At 39.6% G+C, this 12,497-nt stretch overlaps 1 protein-coding gene across 8 annotated transcripts in view; it reads left to right on the top strand.

Moving 5' to 3' along the window:
- Window positions 1–12,497, top strand: part of CDIN1 (CDAN1 interacting nuclease 1) — a 235,667-nt gene that overhangs the window by 109,808 nt on the left and 113,362 nt on the right. For 5 of the 8 annotated variants that reach the window (XM_070378257.1, XM_070378258.1, XM_070378256.1 and 2 more), the window contains 2 exons: window positions 849–916; window positions 2,976–3,005. In XM_070378257.1, coding sequence (XP_070234358.1) covers window positions 849–916; window positions 2,976–3,005 — 98 coding nt within the window. The remainder of the gene's footprint in view (window positions 1–848; window positions 917–2,975; window positions 3,006–12,497) is intronic. The other 3 variants (XM_070378260.1, XM_070378261.1, XM_005904111.2) reach the window with 1 other exon arrangement.

Below are 12,497 nucleotides of genomic sequence, written 5' to 3'. Positions count from 1 at the left end.
ACATGATCTTACATAAATTCCTTTTTAAGCCTTGGTTTCCTCATCTATAATATAAGGATAATAATAATGTGAGGATGAAAAACATATGTAAATACACTGAAAATAACATACTTGATATACTGCCTGCCTCATAATAGCACTCAAAAAATTTATATGAGCATATGTATATATTTATATACATAATATAATGGTGAAAACTTGCACACACAAGAGAAAGACTTGAAACAGCCTCTGAACTGACGCACTAACCCACAACCATTTACTGGGATGTCTTTCCTCCAGAGTACATATACTTCTCAACAAGTCAGTTGTTTGGTTCCCCAAGTCACAGAAGATCACCAATCATAGACTAGAAGTGAAGTGTTGTTGTTCAGTCACCCAGTTGTGTCTGACTCTGCAGCCCCGTGGACTGCAGCACACCAAGCCTCCCTGTCCCTCACCATCTCCCTGACTTTGCCCAAGTTCATGTTGATTGCGTCAGTGATGCCATCCAACCGTCTCATCCGCTGACACCCTCTTCTCCTCCTGCCCTCAATCTTTCCCAGCATCAGGACTGGGAAAATAAGAGCTGCTAAATGCTGGCTTTGTGACAAGCATGAACTCACAGAAGATTTATGGGACTTTGTAAGACTAGAAATTCTTAGGGCAAAAGCTGGTTGGTATTCTCTACTGCACTTAGTGCTTAATAAATGGTCCTAAATTGAATTGAGGGGTTTTTAGCATAGCATAAAGGATGTTTATAATTACCTCTACTTTCCATTTCATCTCAAAGTATAGCCCTGGTATTAGCAATTTTTTCTGGTGGTATAATTCTACCAATGTTACGCTCCTTAACTAAGACTTCCCAGTGCCATTGGTCATGAGCATGAAGTCCTGCTGAGGGACTTGCTTCTGGAGAAAAACCTATCCTTCCTAGGTAAGTATTGCTTACGTCTTCTCCAGCATATATCTCCGTGAGTGCTTAAATATATATTTTAAAAAATCTTCCACTTGCAGTTATTATGTACTAAAGGAAAAGCAAATGATGACCGATGCTGTGCATGTTATCTTTTATTGATTTAGAACTGAGCAGGAACTCAGTTACCTAATCCCTTGTATATACAGCACATGCACAGGCTTACAATTAATATTTTATAGCATAAGTGGCTGAAAAAATACTTTAATATCTGTTGCAGTATTACTTTTGGTGTCATGAGATATTAACCATAATCTAGGCCTTATGAGAGAAGGAAACAAAAGAAATATTGTCCATAAAATGCTTTATATATTGAAAAGAATGGTTAGAAAAATTCATGTTAGGTATTTTTGTCTCATGTATGGAATTGCCTAGTACTTTCACTTGAAAATGAAATATTGAGCTTTTATTATTTTTATGCCAAAAGTGAATTGTCATCATATGAGTATGATTTTTTAAAATCTCGCAGGTACGTATGTGTTTGTCTGCCAACGTGGAATCTTATTACAGATTGTTATTTCTTTCAACATCTCTTAGGCATTAAAAAGTAAGCCTCAAAAGGCATACATGTGATAACTGATCATAGCAACCATAAAGCACTCTACCAGGAATTAGATCCTCTTCTTCATTTTAAATGTGGTAATTTTTCAAGGTTCTATACAGATTGTATTATTGTACACATCTATTTTAAATTAAGAGTTTGCATGGCGTATTTTTTTAGGTTAAAAAAATTAAGCGATATTGGATTACATAATTTTTGATCCAAAATGAACAAGACTTAGCCAAGGGAAGTCAAATGATCTTATGTCAAATTGGGAAAGGATGTTGAAAACAGTCCTGTAAGAAATCTGTTTTAAGTCTTAGTATTCAGTATTTTTATTAATGACCTGAAGATTTGAGTTGAATGTGTTGTAAATGGTTGATAATTTTAAGAGGGGGTATACCATAAATATTCTCCAGTAAGAGTTGAAGACACCTGATAAATTAGGAAAGTGGCCTCAGATTACTAAATTAAATTTTGATATGTAAAAGCAACAAGTTTTATTTTTTTTGTATAAGAACAACAACTGAAATATTCAGTGTATGGAGAAGAGTGAATTAGATAGAAATTACCTTTTAAAATCTAATGAAAAATCTGGTGTATAATGCCTTCAGAACCAATTGGAATGAATGTCCTGTGTTGCATCATGGAGTACTTTGTAGACTATGAAGTTCCAGTAATATTATAAAGTATCTGATCATATTGAGCACTCAGTGGCCAGTAACGTGTGGCCAAGTGTGTTGTTTGAAGCCAGCAACTGAGCAGTCATATTTTCAAGACCACTCGGTGTAACTCTCTTGGCACCATCTGCTTAAGGGTAGTCAAGCCCTTGGCACCGCTTCTTTGCTTAATCTAGTTTTTTTCTGCTTCCTTCCTAAAGACTGGAAGACCCAAACAGGGAGGAAGAGCAAAGGGCCCACCCTTGGCTTAAACTTAGTCCCAGGTGCTTGACTCCCTTGATTCTAGGAACTGAAGGCGCTAGACTGCGTTGGCCACCGCTGACAAAGGCAGTGCAGAGGCACAGCAGGGAGTCACTGCGCTTTGCTAACAGGTTCAGAAAGGGGATTTAAAATGGAACAGGCTCATCTGTTCCTCTGCACTCTAGGATCTAACAGTAATTCTTTTATTGAAGCATACCAAAGATGATCCTTAACTTGTATTTAGCTCTCTTTATGTAACCTCAGTCCTGTTTTGAAGCATTTCCTCATTAGTATTCAGAGAAATTGTTATTCTCTGCATTTTAAGCATTTTAATGTTGTACTGAATTAATACATGTTTATTTATGGTTAAAACCTGAAAACCCAAAGCCTCTTATGGAGTATCATTATGGGTTTGTTCTTTTACCTTGTAAATACTCCCTTCACAATGAATAATCAGATCTAGATTACTGTACCAGGTAAATTTAGATAAATCATCAAAAACATAGGTATGGAAATAGACTACTAATCTCATTTTATATTTTCTTGTTTTCTTGTATAGGCCTTGAATTTTGTTGCAGAGACATTGCAGGCATGTTTGTTTTACTTTGATTTTTTTTTTAAATAATTGAAAGTAAAATCAATCAGTCCCTCTGTGTCTCTTTCTTTCTCCCTTTCTCTTTCCTTCCCTCCTTCCCTCAAATCTGGACTACTTTCAAAAGACAAGGATTCTTATCATTTATATATTACCCCTTCTTAAGAATTATGACCTCCTGAAATTTTTTATCTTATTTTAAATTTTCCACCTATTGTGCTCTATATGTCATTTTATAAAATACGTATTTTATCTGACATCTCTAAAACCGAGAGTTCAGATAGAAGAGAAAAATAAAAATAAATTGCTTTTATCATAACCCTAATAATTTTCTTAAATTTTCTTTATTCATAACCACGTACTGAACAGTTGCCATGGCACAGGATTTGTTGTTCAGTTGCTAAGTCGTGTCTGACTTTGTGACCCCAAGGACTGCAGCATGCCAGGCTTCCCTGTCCTTCACCATCTCCAGGAGCTTGCTTAAATTCATGTCCACTGAGTCAGTGATGCTACAAACCATCTTATCCTCTGCTGCCCCTTTCTCCTTTTGCCTTCAGTCTTTCCCAGCATCAAGGTCTTTTTCAATAAGTCAGCTCTTATAATCAGGTACACAGGATTTAACCAGGCACTATATTGGAAAGGAAAAATGAAGTCTCCTTTTCGTTGAAGGTTTAGGTGTACTTATGGATTTATCCTATCTTGTACATTTATCCATTTCCTATTTCTCAAAATTACATTGTACTAAGAAGAGTCAATGTTGAATAAATGACTTTAGGTCCTCCAACTAGAAAATGTATTTTATTCATGTATTTATTCCAACAATCAGTTACCGAATCATGTACTATTTTAAGCCCTAGATATAAGTCAAATGAAGGCCCTGCTTTTGTAGCTGTGGTCAAGTTACAAACAAATTGCAAGCAAATGAATATAGGTAATTTCTAGCAGTTTCCTCAGAGATCTCATAATTCTTTTATTCATTGTTCAGTCATTCTTTTCAGTTACTTTTTGCCAAGTATGTTCTCTGCATGCCAGGAAAGTGAAGTGAAAAACCATGAAAGCGTTAGTCGTGTCTGACTCTTTGTGACCCTAAGGACTGTAGCCCACCAGGCTCCTCTGTCCATGGAATTCTCCAGGCAAGAATACTGGAATGGGTAACCATTCCCTTCTCCAGGGTATCTTCCCAACCCAGGAATCAAACCCAGGTTTCCTGCATTGCAGGTGGATTCTTTACCAGCTGAGCCACGAGGGAAGCCCAAGAATACTGGAGAGGGTAGCCTATCCCTTCTCCAGGGGATCTTCCCGAACCAGGATTTGAATTCAGGTCTCCTGCATTGCAGGCAGATTCTTTACTGTCTGAACCACCAGGCATGCCAGGAACAATATCCTAAATAGTTTGAAGATGATGATAAGCACGCCTCCCCTCCAGCCCACACACACTATTGCCTTGTCCGTCCCATTAAAATGCACTTTCATCTAGGGCATCTCACTTGATTGTCTTAGTAGTGAAAATAAATGCATTCAAGGCTGTGGTCCTGCTTCTCCTGTGAACATTTTTAAAGAAGGTACAGACTATGTTAAAAATCAATAGCCACCCTCAACATAGGAAGAAAATGCTACTGGCTTGTAAGCAACTTTTCCTGAAGTAGCGATAGAATTTTACTTACTCATCTTACTCATCTGCTGTCTCTTAGCAGCCTCTTCCTACTTCCATGTGCTTCTCAGGTGGCTCGCTGAGCTCATTAGCCTGGCTGTATTACCACAAGCTAATCACTGTTTCTTTTGGTGCAGCAAACTGTTACCTTTTAGGTACTTGCTATGGGCATGTACCATTAGGAATAAAAAATAAATAAAACAAGTCAAACATGGGTCCTTCCATGAAATTTTCAAATAAGTACAAATCAGTTCTTTCCAAGTATAGTTAACTTAGAATGAACATTTATTGATGTACATTTGAAGTCTCAGAAGATGCAAAGAGCTTGCTGCCCGCTTTTAGGCTTGGAGACACAAGGAAATTGACCAATTAGGCATTGTGACCATCCTTATCCCTTCTGCTAAGGGTTTGTTCCATTTCTAGTATCAGTGAAATAGAAAATGTATCTTGTCTGATGGAGATGTTTTAATTTGTATCTCTCAAGTAATTAATGATAGCATATTTTATTGTATAGCCTCTGTCTCTCTCTCCTTTGGGAGTGTGGGGTGAGAGGAGAGATTTGGACACAAGGCAAGGGAGAAAAGAAAAATAGTGACAGCCAGAAGACAACAAGAATGTTTGCAATGATAGGGAAAATATGAAAGAGTGTGTACCAAAGACTGAAGACAAACATTCATCCTCCATGGGTTGGCATCTCTCCACGTCGGAGGGACTTTCATTAGTGACTTCCATAGCCACTGTCCGGTGCAAATTCTTGTTAAGTTTGGCTTAATAAGGATGGTTCCAGAGATATTTTATTCTTTCCGGTGAATGTTGCCCTATTAGTAGCAGCTAACAATTACTTTGAGTGACACCTGAGAGACATTTGCTTCATCCTGCCTCACCCTGCCGTGTTTGGTCTTGCCTTAGGACAGACCAGCATATTTTACATAGGTGCTTTTTCTAGCATTCATGTACTGCTCTGTGGGACTCCAGGAGGGTGCAATCTGTATAAAGCCAAATAGGCTTACTGAAGGATATTCTTTGCTGTAAGAAATTAGGATCTGTGTTTCTGAGAGTTCGTCTACTCCTGCTGCTTTATTCCCTATTTAAAGCAGCAGTGCTCCGGGGAAGTGATTATGATGTGATATGGAATTATGACTTCAGGTGAAGAATAGGCAGTGGGAACAGATGAGATTCAGAATACTGAGACTGTGTGTACATGCAGATGTTAGCCATTGAGGGTAAGAGACTAGAAATAAAACAGAGGGTTACATAGGCTAAAGGGAACTAAGATGGTTGGATGTTTCCAAAAGTATCAGCTATTTAAATTCCTAACTAAAGGTTAAAATAAGATGCAGTTTTCCGGGTAACAGAAACATTATTTTGAGGGGCAGAATGTGGAGAATCTGGGGTCTGTCGGGAACATTATTTTGAGGGGCAGAATGTGGAGAATCTGGGGTCTGTTCTCCCCTTCCTAAAGAAATTGTCAAGGTGAGGGACCACCTTTTACTTACTAATCTTATTGACTTTGCTTGTGCATGCTTCTCCCTGGGACCAAGAGAAAAGAACCACAGACACGTTTGCTGCTGAAAGGTTCTTTAGAACTTTGAATACAGGTTAGCCTGTCCACTTATGATGGTAGTCTTCCTGCTTGAAGCCCACAGCTCTTCCCTCAACCATTGCTCTGGTTAGATAACTCGCATCATCCAACATCTGCTTTCTTGGCCACTGCTGATAAATTAGAACCACCTGGGTTGTAAGTGACAGAGATCCAGTCAAACTAGATTATATGCACACACAAGAGGGAGAAATATTGGTTCAGAGATACCTGCAGCGTCCAAAGAAGTTTGCTTCTGAGGTGTCATCTAGAATTTAAAAGACAAAACGATGTCATCGGTGTCTCCTCTTTTTTCCTTTTTGTGTTTCTTTTTTCCAATGTAGGCTTCATTCTCAGAAAACAAAGGTGATCCCTGGGAATTGCTAATTTGTTTACTCTGTAGAGTTCGTAATCCCAGGGGGAAAGTGGTGCTTCTCATTTTGCCCCATAATCAATCTTAAAAATAGGCTCTGATCAGCTAGTCTGGCTCACGTGTCCACTCCTGGGGCCAGTGGTTGGGGGTTATGTCTTTCACCGCCCACCCGAATCAATTGTGAGAGTAGTTTGGCGATGCCAGGCAGGGCAGGAAACAGGACAAAAAATCAAATATCTCACCCCACAAAAAATTAGCTACAGGTTGCAATCTTATTCCCCGTAAACAAAAAGTATTGGAGGGTCACATCTGTTGTTGTTATTGTTAGATGGGTTCCTTGGTCCTGTGTGTTGTGTGTTTGTGTATCAGTGTGTAGAGATCTCTTGTACGCCTCCGAACTACTAATACGCCTCCCTCTACCGAGATTGGTTCAGGCACAACAGGTTCTCACATCAGTGACAACAGCTAAAAGAGCTGGGCCAGACAAAGGCTGACATTCATCCATTGCACAGAATTTTGGAGTTACAAAGGACTCTGTGACCCTCCAGTCCCCCTATTCTGTTTAGTGGAAACTTGCCTCAGACCTTGAATCACAGTTACCCCACCCCACCCCAGAACAGCTTGCCCTGAATTCTTTTTTACTCTACCATGCTGACTTCTGACCTGTCCCTTCTCTTGTGGTGTTAAACCAAAAGAATTTAGAGTGATACAGCTGAAGCTTCAATACTTTGGCCACCTGATTAGAAGAGCCGACTCATTGGAAAAGACCTTGATGCTGGGAAAGGTTGAGGGCAAGAGGAGAAGGGGACAACAGAGGTTGAGATGGTTGGATGGCATCACAGACTCAATGGACATAAATTTGAGTAAGCTCCATGAGACAGTGAAGAACAGGGAAGCCTGGCATACTGCTGCAGTTCATGGGGTCGCAGAGTTGCACACGACTTCGCAACTGTAGAACAACAGCAACAGAGTGAGGTACAGAAGGAAGAGTTTTGCTTCTGTTGTCCATGTTCGTGTTCTCTGTCTCCAGAACCACCAGTCAATGGGGACCAGCCTACCCTGCCTCACTTGGCACTGTTCTGACTTGTGACATCCACCCCCATTTGTTCCCTGTCTTTAGGGCACTTTAGTTTTCACTAGTATTGTCCCCTAAAGACATAAACAAAGGATAAGGTCAGAGCAGTCAGCTGTATTCCTTATTAGTGGCTTTGATAAGAGGCTTTGGGGGAAAAGATTGAACTTAATGGACATAATGAAATTTTTAGGTCCTCTAAAGGTTTCATTCATCTCGGTCTCCCCATTAAATGCATATCTGTTCTATGTACCTTTGCACATGGTTTGCATAGCATAATAATATCTATTATCAAAACCCTGCTAAATTCTTTAATTAGGTAGAAAGCCTGTGAAACTTCCTTCTAGAGAAGATAGAAATATGGGATGTGAAGGTCACAGCTCCAGTTATTGAATGAAACAGTATTTGGGGATTTAAAAAAAACACATAGAAAAACAAAATACTAGAGTAGAAAAAATATACTGTAGTTTTCATTTGTATGGAAGTGTCTTTTTTGCCCTTCCCCAATTTAGTAAAAAATGTAACTGATGTTAAAAAGATTTTTTTTGTCATACAAGGTATTTTAACCTAGGATTTTAGAAACCTTTTGACAAATTCATAGATAAAAGGCCATGTCAGAATGTTATTTTTCTTTTCATTTTCAGACGTTATGAACTGGAATTTTGCATAATTTCTCTGTGAATAACTGTATTTCTTAAATTTAAAGCCTTTTAAGGAAACGAAAAAGGAAAACTTCAAACTTCCTCTTATAGCCCTCATGCCCTGCTATGATTCTTAAGTATATGTTAACCAGTTTCAGATGTGTTTTGTTCTCTGACTCAAAATCAGCCCTTTCTTTTAAAGAAAGAAATTGTGTAATTAGTACTTAATTGCTGTGGATATTTTGGGCATTTAGAGGAGAGGGTAATTAAAAGGCCAGAGAAATTAAACTTTCACAGTGATCTTTACATTTATGTGATTCCTTTTTTAAAATGTCCTCCAAAGGCAAGCCTGACAACTTAAAAATAAATGAAGAACTGGATTGTTTTGAAAAATTTAGCATCGGTTTTATCTGTAGATGCAGTTTCATTGGTTTTTTAGTTACATTGGAGAAAGGATCATCAAGATAGTAGAAGTCAAGCGTTGATTTTGTTCACTTCCTCTTCAGGCAGGTGTCAACTAAACAGTGTCCAAGACCCATCCCCGCTCTCGTGTTTTCAAATCTTCTAGGAGGAAAATGAGAATTTTTTTGCCGCTTCATAAGTACTACACATGATGACATTTAAATATTTTCCATAATTAAAAATTGTATATGGTCTGTTGGGACAAACCAGAGCTTGGCTGAGATGGTATCTGGCTATATGAAAGACCCATGTGGTTGGCCACCTGATGCAAAGAGCCAAGTCCTTGGAAAAGACCCTGCTGCTGGGGAAGATTGAGGGCAGGAGGAGAAGGGGGACAACAGAGGATGAGATGGCTGGATGGCTGGATGTTTTCACCGACTCAGTGGACATGAGTTTGGGCAAACTCTGGGAGATAATGAAGGACAGGGAAGCCTGGCATGCTGCAGTCTATGGGATCGCAAAGTTGGACATAACTAAGTGACTGAACAATAACAAAAAGGTGTTGACAGTCACTTCTGCTGACCTCTTTCATTGTATCATGTGTAAGTTGGAATGTTAGAAGACTCTATAAGCTCAGAGTACTATGTTTCATGAGGTACCCTTTATCTAAAAATCCTACATTTTGTGGATCTAGAGGCTAATGAGTCTTCTTTTAAGTGAAACTATTCTTATATTAATTTTGATAATCAATACTTGGACTGTGACATTAACAAGCTTGTTCTTATTTAGCGGCCAAGTCGTGTCCCATTCTTTGCTACCCTGTGGATTGTAGCCTGCCAGGCCCCTCTGTCCATGGGATTTTCCAGGCAAGAATACCAGAATGGAATTCCATTTCCTTCTCCAGGGGATCTTCCTGACCCAGGGATCAAACCCATGTCTCCTACATTGGCAGGCAGATTCTACCACTGAGACACCAGGGAAGCTTATTAACAAGCTTAGTATTTATGAGATATATTGGGCATTTTCAGTATATGCTAAGTCAGAAGAGCCCTACTTCATATTTGCTGCATTCACTGAGTAAGTTAGGTATACAGGATTTGGACACTGATTTCATATTGATCCCCAACAATTTTAGGAGTTATACTAAAAGTGCTATTCTGAAACTCTCCTCCTAGGCTTTTAAACCAATGTTACTCTTTCCTCTTTCTCAGCCCTCATCATTTTTTCTTGAAGAAAACATCAAGTTACTTAAACATCCAGCTTTCTACTTAGAAAGTTCAGAGACTCATAAGTAACCACTTGGCTCCAATATGTATAAAAAGCCCTGAGAACTCTGATGAAACTTAAGATTCTCAAGGAAAATAAAAATTGAAAAACTGATTATAGAAGAGATAAAAAATCTAAACAGATCAGTAACCATCAAAAAAAAAAAAAAGGTAGTAAAAGTAACCAAAGAGCTACACATTATAGTAGCACCAGGCCTGGATTGCTTATGGGGGGAATTCTGCCCAAACATTAAGGAATGGATAAATCCAATGTTATTTAAAATATTGCAGACCAAACAAAATAGGAAAACTTCCCACCTTGAGCTTTGGGTCACTTTTGCTGTCTTTTAAATCAGGAAAGAAAATTACTTAGTCAGTCCGGGTCAGCTTTGTGGAAGACATGGTACTCTTAAAAATGCACTTATATTTTATTCATTTACCCATTTGTGTATTAAATATGTGCCAACTGGCCTCCCTGGTGGCTCAGTGGTAAAGAATCTGCCTGTAATGCAGGAGATGCGTAGGAGACACTGGTTTGGAAGATCCCCTTGAAGAGGAAATGGCAACCCACTCCAGTATTCTTGCCTGGGAAAAACCATGGACAGAGGAGCCTAGCAGGCTAGAGTCCATGGGGCCGCAAAGAGTTAAACACAAGTGAGTGCAGACATACACACACAGGTGTTTGTTGGTGGTGAGAATAGGGCAGTGAATAGGGTTTTAAAAAATGAAAAGAAACATTTCCTGTTCTCAGAGCAGAGGCTTCAGGCTCTGGGTGTGGTGGGAGCTAGGCCTACGCACAGTAAGACGAGGGGATGAACAAGGAATGAGGCACAGGTAGTGTTTTGGGTGATGAGTGAGCCGTAGCCTCTAGATCTTACAGTTTAAACCCTGACCCGCCAGATGGTCAACCAAATTTTAAATCCATACCCAGTGGTTGGGATAATGATCATGGTAAGGAATCTTTAACCGTCTGAGAACCAGGAAAGGAGCATAATGCAAAGGCCAGGAAATCTGGTCAGATAGATGGGGTTGACTTAAAAATCTCCCAGTACGGTGATCTTTGATAGAAACTTCCATCTCCTGGTGCTGAGACCAGGTGAGCAGGGACAGCTCTTCCTGAATGAATACCACCTCCTAGACTTGTCCTGTCATTTTCTCTGAATTTTGCCAAGTAAAGGAAAATCTAGGTTGAAAGGAATGATATGAAGGTTGAAACAGAGGAGGTAAGACAGAGTTTAGAAAATAAAGAACAGAGACAATACCCAATGCATAACAACAAAGTATTTCAGATGTGTGGAATAACCTCTTTACTTAAAAAAGAAAAAATGTAATATTGCTGGGAGTAGCAGAGGTTTCTAGAAGCTGTCTTTTGACTACAGTTACAGTTGAATCACCTTTATGCTGAGAAGGAGGGATGTGGGGACGGTGTAGAGAGTAGGAGTACTGTGTTACAGTTTGAGGTTCTCCACAGAAAGATGGAGAGATTCTCTGATGTTTATGTTCAGTTTGAGGAGTTTAGGTGTTTTTTTTAATTTTTCACATTAAGTCATGAAATTTAAACTGTAGGTACTGTGTTAGTAATTTGGGTGTGGTGAACAGGAGTGTAACTGCCTTTTAAGAGATTTTAGTGTGTGCATTTGGATTGCTTGGTGACCTTTGAAATTTTGTTTTTAGCCACTGTCAGAAACATCATAATTTTTCCTTCTGAAGCAGATTTCGAACACCTGCAAAGGTTGATCAAACTAGGATAGTTTTAATAAACTATTAATCTCTCTTCTTGAATGTCAGATCAGATCAGACCAGTCACTCAGTCGTGTCCGACTCCTTGCGACCCCATGAATTGCAGCACGCCAGGCCTCCCTGTCCATCACCAACTCCCACAGTTCACTCAGACTCACGTCCATCGAGTCAGTGATGCCATCTAGCCATCTCATCCTCTGTCGTCCCCTTCTCCTCATGCCCCCAATCCCTCCCAGCATCAGAGTCTTTTCCAGTGAGTCAACTCTTCGCATGAGGTGGCCAAAGTACTGGAGTTTCAGCTTTAGCATCATTCCTTCCAAAGAAATCCCAGGGCTGATCTCCTTCAGAATGGACTGGTTGGATCTCCTTGCAGTCCAAGGGACTCTCAAGAGTCTTCTCCAACACCACAGTTCAAAAGCATCAATTCTTCGGCGCTCAGCCTTCTTCACAGTCCAACTCTCACATCCATACATGACCACAGGAAAAACCATAGCCTTGACTAGACAAACCTTTGTTGGCAAAGTAATGTCTCTGCTTTTGAATATGCTATCTAGGTTGGTCATAACTTTCCTTCCAAGGAGTAAGTGTCTTTTAATTTCATGGCTGCAGTCACCATCTGCAGTGATTTGGGAGCCCAGAAAAATAAAGTCTGACACTGTTTCCACTGTTTCCCCATCTATTTCCCATGAAGTGGTGGGACCGGATTCCATGATCTTCGTTTTCTGAATGTTGAGCTTTGAGCCAACTTTTTCACTCTCCACTTTCA

Source organism: Bos mutus, chromosome 10, assembly GCF_027580195.1.
Source record: "Bos mutus isolate GX-2022 chromosome 10, NWIPB_WYAK_1.1, whole genome shotgun sequence".
NCBI lineage: Eukaryota > Metazoa > Chordata > Mammalia > Artiodactyla > Bovidae > Bos > Bos mutus.
The sequence above is the reverse complement of the archived record's forward strand: the minus strand, read 5'-3'. Positions and strand labels throughout refer to the sequence as shown.